Below are 12,749 nucleotides of genomic sequence, written 5' to 3' on the forward strand. Positions count from 1 at the left end.
ATCCAATCAATTTCAATTTTTTGTTTGATGGTTACAAGTGTTGAAAATCCTGATTTGCCAAGATATATTGTTGCAAATGGAATTAAAGCTTTCATAGCTTTCTTTAGAAGGTGAGGGTAGGCTTTTGTCCTAAGATCAATGAGCTCATCTTTGACTATGTCAGTATCATTTCTGCAGTTTATATTGGGAAGAAAAGGATTGTGTATCCATAGTTCAACTTTAATACCATTAAGGTGGAAGTAACTTCTGAAAAAGTTCTAAGTGTTTCCAGGTGTTCACAGATTTCTCTCTTCAAAGAAACTGACAGTATGTTTTTATTTCAGCTCCATCTTGATAACGCACTTCCTCCAGTGTTTGGAAGTTTGTAATGATATCAGCCCCCAGTCTGTCCTATAAGCGCCAGCTTAGAGAAGAAAGCTTGTAATTTTTCAGTTACATCCACAATGGTTGCTTCAGGAATTTGAATTGAAAGATTTTCTCATTCATATGGTTAAAAATATTGGCCATGTAAGCCAAATCATGAAAATCATTTCTTTCAAACTGTTCCGAGAGTGGGCTTTTTTTTTTCTTTCAGAAATTTCTGCCCTTAGTTTGAGTGAGCATTTCAGGACTTGTCGCCTTGAGGCTGAGGACATGGCGAACTAGTCATCCCTGAAGCAGTGGGGACAACATTACGGCTGAATCAGCAGCTGGATTCTGGATTTGGGCCGGCAAAATCTCTCTGGAGAAAAGAGAGGTTGTGAGATCGCCTATACTTACTCTGGACAGCTGCTACTTATGAGTAGACTGCAGGAACTGAGGTTTTTGTGGTTGCTTGTGAGTTGAACAGCCAGGGGTTGAGGGATTTCAACTAAGCTCACAGTTGTAATGTAGCCTATATGGACAAAAAGTTCAGCCAAGCCTCATTTCTTATTCACTTTTGGAATTACTTTTTTTACTGTCTCTTAAATATTGGGGACCTTTGCAATGACAAGTTTTATGGCATTCACCGGGTGAGTTTCCTTCAATCCTTAGTGAAAGAAGTTTTAACTACAAATTTAAGGACCTAGAAAAATTTTTTTTTGGAATAAACAGCAAAAGAGTGATTAGAGGTTTGATTTTGGAAGTTATAAATGGATTAAGGATCCAGATGGATTTGAAATAAGATTTTAAAATTAATTATATGAATCTTTCCGGTGGGAAAATGTGGATGTTTTGAATTCTAAAAATAAAAACATGATAGGATGGGACTTTGAAGCTTGGGCACTAGAGGGAACCAGAAGGAACTAAAGATTACAATTAAAGGAGAAGGACACCTACATTTGACTTGCTAATACAGAATGGAGCAAAATACTTTAAGATCAAGTGTACTGAAGGATATTTGTAAACAATAGACTCAGAAGTTAACCTTTTTTTAATTAATTTTTTTATTGCAAAAAAAGGAAAAAATACATAAAAGTGCTTTAACATAAAAATGAAAAAGTACAACAAAAAAGTTAATATATCATAATAGTACACTATTATATAGTGCATTAGTGTGTACTATTATGATATATAGTCCAATTCTATATATGCTTATCTAATGCAAATGTTATTCAAGTACATATATTTCTAAGAGATTTGTATGACTATCCTGTTTTTTTTTAACCCAGTGAATTTTGTATAAATGAGTCCCGTATTTCCTTATACTTGTTCGTACAAAATCTACATCTATAGGCAGTCCGCTCATAAGTAGCAAGTGTAATTAGGTCTTCAGTCCATTGACTAACTGGAGCCATACATTTATCTTTCCAGTGTTGCAATATCAGTCTTTTGGCCATAGTAAGGGCATAAAGAATCCATTTATGTTGTCCAGTTGTCAAGTTCCATATACTAGGTATATAGTTCAAAAGAATATTATCCTCTGAAAATTTTAGCTTTTGTCACACAATCATATTTATATAGTCCAGTACTTTCTCCTCAAACTTGATAAGTATAGGACATTGTAAAAACATGTGTTTTAAAGAAGCATTGTCCTTACTACATCTCTAACAAAATGCTGTTTTTGACAGTCCTTTTCTATACATACATAGTGGAGTCCAATAAATTCTAAATATTATTTTTTGTTGTATAAGTCATAATTTAATGTCCATTGACACTCTTGGTATAGAAGTTAAGACACTCTCCCATTGTCTAGACACTATAGAAACCTCTAATTCTTTATTCCACTCATCCCTTAGCATCTGCATATCAAACTGATTTATTGATAACAAATATCTATACAAACTAATAGTAGGTTTTTTAATTTTAAAGGATTTAACAAGTTGTTCTAATATCTCAGGTGTCTCAGAAGCTGAAAATGCTGCTGGTCCAAACAACGTTGTTAACAAATGTTGTAATTGTAAATATTGCCATTGGGCTACATCTGGTAGATGATATTTATCTCTTAACACAGCATACGTTAAAAATACATCTTTATCATCTATCACTTGGTCCAAAGTCAATATCCCTACTTCCATCCAATTTTTCCATATCACCATCTTTTTCCCAATTTTTAAAGTTGGGTTTCCCCATAAAGTCAGCTTGGCATGGGAAAAAGGGTCAAATCTTTTTTTTTTTTAATTAGACATTCCATTCCATAGCTTCCTAACTGATGAAATTGTTTCCAGAGATATTAGAGTTTAAGTGTATTTTGATCGTAATACTATCCATCTGACCATGTCAGATGGATAGTACTATCCATACTATCCATATATGTATATTCCAAAGTTGCCCAAATCGGAAAATTAACACCACTTGTTGGATTCCAGTATTTAATACTTGACAATAGATAAGCATGATGATATAGCTCCAGATTTGGAAGACCAAATCCTCCCTCATTAATTGATAATTGCATTTTCTGTAAAGATATTCTTGGAATTGAAGAACTCCATGCATACAGATAATAAATCAGAAGAGTGATGTGGATAATTTTCCTTATATTGGTTGTACAAAAGAGACCTGTTAAAAGTTTTGAAGGATTTTATGAGAAGAGACAAAGAAAAAACAAAAAGAAATCAAGTTCTAGGACATTATTTGAAGGGGTTAAAAACCAAGACTGTTGGGAGTAAAGGGAAGGAATATAAAGTTGCTTTATTTGATCAAGGTTAAGATAGATATGTTGCTATCTTGATAATCCTTAATGGACTTCTGCTGACCAGGACTGAATGATGGCTTTGTTTTTAGATAAGAGATGAGACATGGGAAGAAGAGCTCATTTGTTATATTTTAAGTTTATTTGATTAAAGTTAAAATAGTTATGTGGTTATTTCTGGTAACCCTTAATGGATTTTTACTGACTAGGATTGAATGGCAAGATTTTGGGGATTTTTTTATAGATAGAAGATGAGATATAAAAGTAAAAGGAAGGATTATAAAGTGGGTTTATTGGATTAAGTTTAAAATAGATATGTTGTTACTTCTGGTAACCCTTAATGGACTTTTGCTGATTAGGTTAAAATGACAAGGTTTTAAGATTAGTTTATAAATAATGAGATATGGGATGAAGAGATTGTTGTTTTTAAGAAAAGGTGATGAGTTGTTAAAATTGTTTATACTTGTGATGAGGGAGGAAGTTACTTATATTTTTTCTTTGCTATACTTTTCTTTTTACTTATTCTTTCTATATTCTTTTTTATTTTTTCTGCACTTTGCTTTTTCTATTTTTTTGTAGTTTGTATTAGTTTTTATCTGTATAATTGTAATCTGTAATAAAATTATTATAAAAAAAGACTTGTCCCCTTGAAAACCAGTGCTCTTTGTGTTACAGAGAAGCATTTTATATTCTGCTCCTTTGACAGAATCTTTTTAAAAGGTGATTCAGACACCTGACTCTGATAAAGTTAATTGCTTTTAGGATTGTTGACTTATTTTAGAATTGATGAGTCTTTGTTGCCAGTACATATTTGTGTAACAAACTGAGAGACAACGATGTAAGAAACTTCCTTTTTCACCTAAGCAGCAAAACAGATGTATTATGTTATAATTTTTTCCATCTTGTTTGCTCATAAACAAACACACACCACTTGCTGGCCACTTGCTGGCCTTTCCCCTTTGCTTTCCTGACTCTAAGGGTTACCAACTCTCACCTAGCCAAGAAATAGGAAGCAGCTAAAAAAAGTATGATGCCCAGTCCAGGTGTATGTGGATTATTTATGGGGAAACATACATTCTCTCATTCAGTGGGCTCATAAGTTTCTATGCAAAAAACACAACCCTTGCCCTAAGTTTCCCAGTGAATATCAAGAGGGTTTTCCAGTAAATGAGAGTTTCTTTATTAAAACAAAGCAAATTTTTGCTCTTCAAACACACACCATACTCATAAGGCTGCGATGACTAGTGTTAGCCAGACAGAGGCTAAGGCACTGGAAAAAGTTGGGTCCAGATCCTGAAGGTCCTTGGTTCCTTCTCAGTTCTGACTCTTTTTATAAGCAGCGCTGCAGTGCATGCCATGGGATTAGAGGCCCTTTTCTTTCTTTGGACTTATTTTGCACTTTGCTGGCCTCATGTCCATGGTTGGTTGGTTATTTTTCTATTCTGTCCCCTTTGGTACTTCTTTTCTCTGCTCCAGCAGGTCCTCCCCCCCCCTTTTTTTAATTTACAATTTCTAAAATGTTGATGGTCTTTGTAGTTTCCAGAACTTTCAAAATAGGAATTATTTTTTGATGACATCAGCTTCCAATAATAAAACAGGAATTGGCTTCATTGTGAGGTTTCAATGTGTCTGAAGTTTCATCTAGCTGCATACTGAAGGGGAATGATGACCCTGCCAATTCCTTGACCTGCTCCAAACTGTTAGAAGAAATATAAACTATTGTAGAATATATCACATCATTTGACAAGGTAATGGTTTCCTCCGTTCTTGTTGATACATCAGCTCAAACATTTCCAGTGCACATGGATTTAATAAAGGCTCTCCAGTTGTGTGGGAATTCTTTTGTGTGGCAATTGATAAGCAACTCCATAGGATGCTTCAAAAGTTTTTTGTGAAATGGTAAATCCAAGTTTTGGAAATGTTCCTGTTTTTTCAAATTGATTTTTTTTTTTTTTTTGCATGATGCATTTTCAAGATGGAGAGACATGAGATGTTCTTTCAGCTTCATTCTTCCATTTGCAAGAATTTTTCTACATAAACACTGGCTTTTGTGTCTCATTACCTTCAGTAATGCAACTAAAGCCATTTGATCATAGGCTTCATTGTACTTCCTTTTCTTCCACATTTCAAGTTAAATGGATTCTGCAAAAAATTATAAAATATATTTTAAAGCTAAAATAAAACAAATCAACAAACTACATTTCAGAGAGAACTATCTTATTTGTTAAAAGTGCCTTCCGAAAGTTTACCTGGATTAGTCTGTTCATATAAATAATAATCACTGAAAATAAAAATGCACACAAATCTCTCTCACAATTAATATGAAGCTGTGGAGTCCTTGGTACTCTCTGAACTTTGTTGTTTGCTTGCAGACATTTCATTACCCAACTAGGTAACATCATCAGTTCAAGTGAGTGTTGGGTTTACTCCCTGTTTATATACAGTAGCTTGCATGCCAGTGTTGGTGGGGGTGTGGTTTTCTCCTTGTAGTACCCTTGATTAGGGTATTGTTTTCTGCTTGATTGTTTCCCTGGTGTTAATCCCTGCTTATCTGGGTATTGACTGTTGGAGAGGATGTGCTGGAGAGGACGTGTTCTGGTCTTTTTGTTTCCTTCTTAGCTTTATTATTGTCTCTCTTGAATGGTATGTAAATATGTTTTATTTCTATGTGTCTACTGATGGCTGATTTGTCTGAATGCCAAGCTTCCGGGAATTCCCTGGTGTTTTTGGACTTAGCTTGGTCTAGGATGCTCATAGTTTTCCAGCTGAAACTATGGTTGAGTCTGTCTGTGTGTTGCGAGATTAAGGAGTTTTCATGATGTCTTCTGACTGCTAGTTGGTGTTCATGGATGTGCTCTGGTAGTTTTTTGCCTGTCTGTCCTACATAGTGGCTGTTAAAGTCCTTACACTTGTAGATGACTCCTGTTTTTTGTTCTTGAGCTCTTAGGTCTCTTGGTTTACTTAAGATGTTTTGGAGGGCTTTAGTTGGTTTGTGTGCTGTGTTGATACCTGTAGTTGTAATAGTCTGTTGGTTGTTTCCAAATGTTTTTGATGTCTTGTAGTGTTACCCTTTTCATAGCTTGTGTTGGTTGTGCTGTAGTGGGTTGAGTGGCCAGGCACTTTTTGATAAAGTTGTGTGGGTATCCGTTTTATTGGAAGATACCTTATATAGGTGGTCTGTTTCCTTTTTCTGGTGTTTTGGGTTGCTGCAGTGCATTTGTATTTATCTGAGTAATGTTCTTACACAGCTCCTCTTGTGGGAGGTTGGATTGTTACCTTGGTAATGGAGCACTTGGTTAGTGTGAATTCACACCAGCTAGATAAACTCCTTATAACCAGCCTAGTTCCCACCGGTTTCAAGGGTGCTGCACATTTCTTTATATTTCAGTTTTATTAAGGCAATCCCATTCATCTGAGGCGTCTAAAAACTTGCTTCTTTCACCCAAAGATATATTTTCCTTATACCACCAAGCTACAGGACTATATGAGCCAATACACGAGCATTCTCAGAAGAGCATTGGGAACACCAGAGGCTCAAAACACCAGTTGCTTATAGATAGAGTACTCGTCCAAGTCTCAAAGTCTAGACAGACCAATCTGAGTACAACCTGGATTGACTACAGGAAAGCTACAACTCAATGCCACACACATGGATCTGTGAATGCCTGGCACTATACAAAGTCATACAGCACACTAAGGACCTTCCTCAAGTGGGACTGTGGAAAATAACACTGGAAGTCAACTCAAGACAGCTCACACAAGTGGCTATCATGTGCAGCATCTACCAAGGTGATACACTTTCCCCACTGCTGTTCTGCATAGGCTTGAACCCCCTCAGCCAGATAATCACAAGGACTGGATACGGATACAAGTTCAAGAGTAGAACTACCATCAGCCACCTCCTGTACATGGATGACATCAAGCTGTATGCTAAGAGTGAACAAGACATCGACTCGCTGATCTACTTGACATGGATCTACAGTGAGGACATTGGGATGTCATTCAGACTGGAAAAGTGTGGCTGCATGGTAGTAAAGAAAAGGGAAGGTAGTTAAGATTGATGGGGTGGAAATACCAGCAGGCCACATAGCAGACATACAGACCAGCTACAAATATCTTGGTATCCCACAGTCACATAGGAACCACAATGAGGAGGCAAGGAAGACAGCAACATCCAAGTACCACCAAAGGATAAGACAGGTCCTGAAGAGCCAGCTCAGTGGGAAGAACAAGATCCATGCCATCAACATGTACACCCTGCCAGTCATCAGATACCCTGCCGTATAGTGAGCTGGGGAAAGGAGGACATGGAGGCTGTTAAAGTCCTTACACTGTATGTTGTAGATGAGTCCTGTTTTTTCTTCTTGGGCTCTTAGGTCTTTTGGATTAAAAGACAGCACTGAGGCACTGATCATAGCAGCATAAGAATAGGCACTAAGCACCAGATCCATAGAAGCAGAGGTCTACCACACTAGGCAGGACCCAAGGTGCAGACTCTGCAGAGAGGCCTCGGAGACAGTCCAACACATAGTGGCAGGATGTAAGATTCAGGCAGAAACAGCATACCCTGAACGACACAACCAAGTAGTTGGCATTGTGTACAGGAACATCTGCACAGTATATGGGCTAGACACTCCTAAGTCCAGATGGGAGATTCCACAGACGATCGTGGAGAATAACAGGGCTAAGATCCTATGGGACTTCCAGATCCAGACGGACAGGCAGGTACTGGCCAGTCAACCAGACATTGTGGTAGTAGACAAGGACCAGAAGACAGTGGTGGTGATGGATGTAGCTGTGCCAAGTGACAGCACCATCAGGAAGAAGGAATATGAGAAGTTGGAGACGTACCAGGGCGTGAAGGAGGAACTAGAGAGAATATGGAAAGTAAAGGCCAAAATGGTCCCAGTGGTGGTAGGAGCACTTGGCGCTGTGACTCCTAAGCTGGGAGAGTGGCTCCAACAGATCCCGAGAACAACATCAGAGCTCTCTGTCCAGAAGAGTGCAGTGCTAGGAACAGCTAAGATACTGCATAGAACCTTCAAACTCTCAGGCCTCTGGTAGAGGACCCAAGATTGAGGAAGATACATACCCTCCATAAGGGATGAGAGAGGATTTTTTTTCCTCTGAGCTTCCTCCTGGCATACCACCAAATTATTATGCCAGCTCCTTACCTCCTATTCCTACTTATCACCTTGCAATATACCCTATAATTTATGATGTCCCGTGTGTGGAAAAAAAATGTTTTGTGCAGCTTTTCCCAAGCCAAGCACAAATTTGTGTGCCACAATACAAGAATATGAATAAATTGCAAATACATGTAATAGTGACATGTTAAAATATTTACGTATTTCTTAGTTAAAATATAGAAACTAGAAAGTATAATAACATGTCACATACATGCTTGAAAATTGTGCCTTCAAATAATTTTGGACTCCTGCCCCTGCAACTGCCCCCTCCATGTTTCTTGGCAGCATTTTTCAGGAGTCACTTGGCAGTTCTTCCTAGGGATGAGAAAAGTGACTATTCCAAGGTCACCCAGCTGGCTTTGTGCCCAAGGCAGGACTAGAACTCAACATGTCATCCTTTCTAGTCTGACATCTTAAACATTATACCAAACTGGCTCCATGCATACATGCTTACAGATTATAATATAAACTCACTAGTCACTGATAACTGCAGTCAATATTTTGCAATCATTTACATTTCTTTTTTTTCCCTTCTTTAGGAATTTGATATTGTAATGAAAGAAAATTTTTAAAAAAGAAAAAAGAAAGTATTATACAAAAAGCATTTAGATCACCTCCTCTTTCATTTTTCCCCATTCTTTCTTTCTCTGGATGTATTCTGAACTTAAACTTCAATTATTATTAATTTAAGAATTTAAATTTTTATAAGGTTAACAATGATCATGGACCTTGTGCAGCCTAAAACTCAACAGATACTAATAAACCTTTTCTGGAGGGGAAAAGAGATGAATGCAATCTGTTTTGGAGAGGGGTGCTCTTTCATGCGCTGGAGGCTCTGAGGCCCAGAGCCGGTTGGCTACAAGTGCAAAGCTGGTTGCCTGCCTGCTGTCCAAGGAAAAGCACAAGCTCACAGCCTGACCTTAATCGCAGAAATAAGGTTGCCTGATGCTGCTGCAGCTGAGACTGAGACTGAGAGGGAACTCCTGTCACACGGTGCTCCTGCTCAGTCTGCACCAGGGCAGCGCCAAGCAATCTTTGCTGCTGCAGTTAAGCTTGAGGCAGCAAACTTGTGCACAACTCCTTGTGAGTTGCAAATCTGGAGTTTTGGTGATTGGTGACTACATTTATTATTATTTAGTTTTAAAATGTAATATTATCTATATTTCATTGTATTTTTATTTTTATTTTTTTAAATATTACCCAGTTGCATTTTAATCTGGTTCTGGTCATACTCGGGAGTGTTGTGGGCTGCTTGCAGCCCATGGGATTGCATGTTTGATACCTCTGAGCTATAGTATAGCTGCCTGCTTTGCCCAGTGCTGAGGTATTCCTATCCTATATCCATTGCATTCAACTGACCTGTTCTGTATATGTTTACTATTGTTAATTTTTTTCATACGTACATAGTTATGGTGAAATCGCGTTACTGATCTGGGAAATACTCTGATGTAGAAAGAAAATATCTTTAAAAAAGCAATTTCTTATAACAAGAATGTATTATATTTATTAGCAAGAAGATACAGAGAGAATTTGAACTGCAGTTCTAAGTCAGATAATGTAACTTTTATATTAAATTAAAATTTAAGCCTGGTAACTTCTTAGAAGGTAACCAGAAAACACACAGCTGCATTCTGGACTAATTGTAACTTTCAGGAGATCTTCAAGGGCAGCCCCACATAGAGCATATTGCAGGAGTTCAACTAGGAAGTGACCAAGGCATGAGTGACTGTGAGCAAGGCTTCCCAGTCCAGGAAAGGGCACATTTGGTGTGCAAGATGAATCTGTGCAAAGACCCCCCCCCCCAGCTTTGGCTTCTACCTGCTCCTTGACTATGCCCCAAAAGGCAAACAGAAACATGTTAACACAATAAAATTGCTTTTATTGATTATAAAGATTACACTTTTGAGATAGTATCAGATATTCCTATATTCCAATAAGGCTTAATAAATCTTTATTCTGATCTGTATTTCTGTAACATATTTTTCCAAGAGACAGCTCGATAAAGACAACAGATCACTAACTTTCTCATAATATCCTCTTTAATAACATGATAAAGTATGTGCTACATGATAATAACTGTTAGATTGATTCATAATTGGCTGAATGATCACACCCAGAAAATACTCATAAATGCCTACATTATGGAGTGCCACAATATCCTGGGCCCTGTCCTATTCAACCTTTTTCTTAATGAACTGGATAAGCGGACTGAGGGGATAATTATCAAATCTACATGTAATATAGCACAAACTAGGTGGAGTGGCAAACACTTTAGAAGAGAAAGGAAGTTCAAAAAGATCTAGACAGCCTTGAGCAGTCAACTGAAATGAAATTTAACAGGGAGTAATGTAGAGTTTGACATCTGGGTAGGAAAAATAAAACACACAAGTATAAGATGGAGAGACCTGGCTTGGCAGGAGCTGGGTGTTCTAGTAGATGATAAGTTGAACATGGGCCAGCAGCTTGATGCAGCTCCTAAAAAGTCAAATACTATTTTGGGATGTATTAGCATGAACTTACACTAAATGCAAGCAATTACATTAGGGGAAAATAAAGATGGGAAGAAGCAAAAACCAGGTCTGAAAAATAAGTAAAAGGGATCTTTACTCCTAGGTTATGAATGCTGAGGACTTAACAGAGTTGTTTCATTGGGGTCAATGTCTTGGAAGAGTTAATTTCAGGACATTTGGAAGGTTATATGTGCAAAATCTCATAAGTATAGTTCTAGTTTAATGATTTTAACAAAACGTAGTTGTGTTCATCAAAAATAGGACCTGCAAATTCCAATGCCTATACCTTAATTAACAAACATGAAGTCACTTAATGTTTTTATTTATAGAAACGTGGATAGATGCAATTCCAAAAGATGCTTTGGAATGTGTAAAGGCACAAATGTCTGCAAATCTTTAAAGGGACCATATATTTTCCCAGGATCATGTAGCATTGGCAGAGAGCAGCTGGGCGATCCTGGAAAAGAAAACTGTTGCTTTAAAGAGTTGCAAGGCAGTGTTAAATTCACACTTTTGTGTACTTTGAAATACTTTTTTTGGAATTCTGTTGAAGAGCTGCATAATCCTAGCAGATACCAATTTAATTTTCAAATGAATTTAATACCAGATTAATCAGCAAAAAAAATTGATAGCATGTTTAGCCTGTTGATTTTTTTTGTGAGAATTGTGCTATCATAAAATATTGACTTTCAGACCTCATTTTCAGTAAAATATATTCATTGCTATTTTTCTTCTTTTTTCTCCTTTTTTCATTTTTTTCCATTTTTCTCCTTTTTTGCAGTGATTTCAATGACTTTTCACCTGGTGATTTAGTTTGGGCCAAACTTGAAGGCTACCCATGGTGGCCATGCCTTGTGTACACACACCCAACAGAAGGAACCCTTTTCAGGGGGAGAGGAAGAGCATCACGTATCCATGTACAGTTTTTTGATGATGACCCATCAAGGGGCTGGGTTAGCATTAGATACATAAGACCATATACAGGTAAGAGATGTAGTAACAGAATATTACACCTGAAATCAGAAATTTTTTGCACTTAATACTATTATTGCTTCATCTTGATAGCTGACATACACAAAAAAATCCACCTTTGTTCTTTAATTGGAAAAAGGTATGACAGAAAACATTGAACAGATATTTGCTTTCCCACTAAAGCAGAAAACAACTCTGATTTGAACAAGATTTCATTCAATTGCCATCTGGTTTGCCAAAAAAGACTTGTGCACCTCTGTTTGCAACCAGTGCAGAAAAATAGCATGGTTTAAAACAGTCTTCCTGAACCTGGTATTCTCCGTATGTTGGGATTGTAACTCCCAGAATTCTGAGCTAGCATGACTACAACATGTGACATCATCTAGCCCATAATGGCTGTCCCAAAATCTAAGCTGGTTTGTATCTGGATAGTACCAGAGGCATCTGCAGGATTGGAAGTTTTCATCAAAATGACAAAAGCAACACTGTGCCATTATGACAGAAGCTCCACTCCTTTTGTACATATGTACAGTGTCACAGTGTGTGGCACCTTGTGGACCTTGTGGCATGACACAGCTTTTGTCATTGATCCTCCTTGCAGATATCTCTGGTTGGTACTTTAATAGAAGACAACCAGGAAATTGCAAGGCTGTGGGCTAGACAGTGGGATTGTGTCAGGATTGACTCCAGGGATTCTTTACCTTTTTTTATGGCCTTATGGAGGACACCAGGTTGGGGAAGACTGGTTTAGAAGCATTCTAATGCAGTCAGAGAAAAGGGTAAAAATTTCAAAAAGTCACGTGGATTGTAAAAAATGGTGGCTTGTGTGAGAACGTGCAGGGACATGTCCTTTTATAGAGGTAAGGAAATACCTGATTTAGGGGGATTTTATAGTTAAGAAGAGGGAAAGAAGGGGCCTTCCAGAATTATTCCAAGCCATTTCTAGGAAAGAAATGGGGAAACCATAACCATCCGCCCCTTCTAAAA

At 37.5% G+C, this 12,749-nt stretch overlaps 1 protein-coding gene across 2 annotated transcripts in view; it reads left to right on the forward strand.

Moving 5' to 3' along the window:
* The window catches only part of MSH6 (mutS homolog 6), a 40,524-nt gene that overhangs the window by 10,873 nt on the left and 16,902 nt on the right, over positions 1 to 12,749 (forward strand). For both annotated transcript variants that reach the window (XM_088149099.1, XM_088149101.1), the window contains exon 2: positions 11,572 to 11,774. In XM_088149099.1, the coding sequence (XP_088005225.1) occupies positions 11,572 to 11,774 (203 nt within the window). The remainder of the gene's footprint in view (positions 1 to 11,571; positions 11,775 to 12,749) is intronic.

The sequence above is a fragment of the Python bivittatus genome, unplaced genomic scaffold (assembly GCF_059951505.1).
Source record: "Python bivittatus isolate LINGU-HERP-01145 unplaced genomic scaffold, Pbiv_v1 ctg000020_np1212, whole genome shotgun sequence".
NCBI lineage: Eukaryota > Metazoa > Chordata > Lepidosauria > Squamata > Pythonidae > Python > Python bivittatus.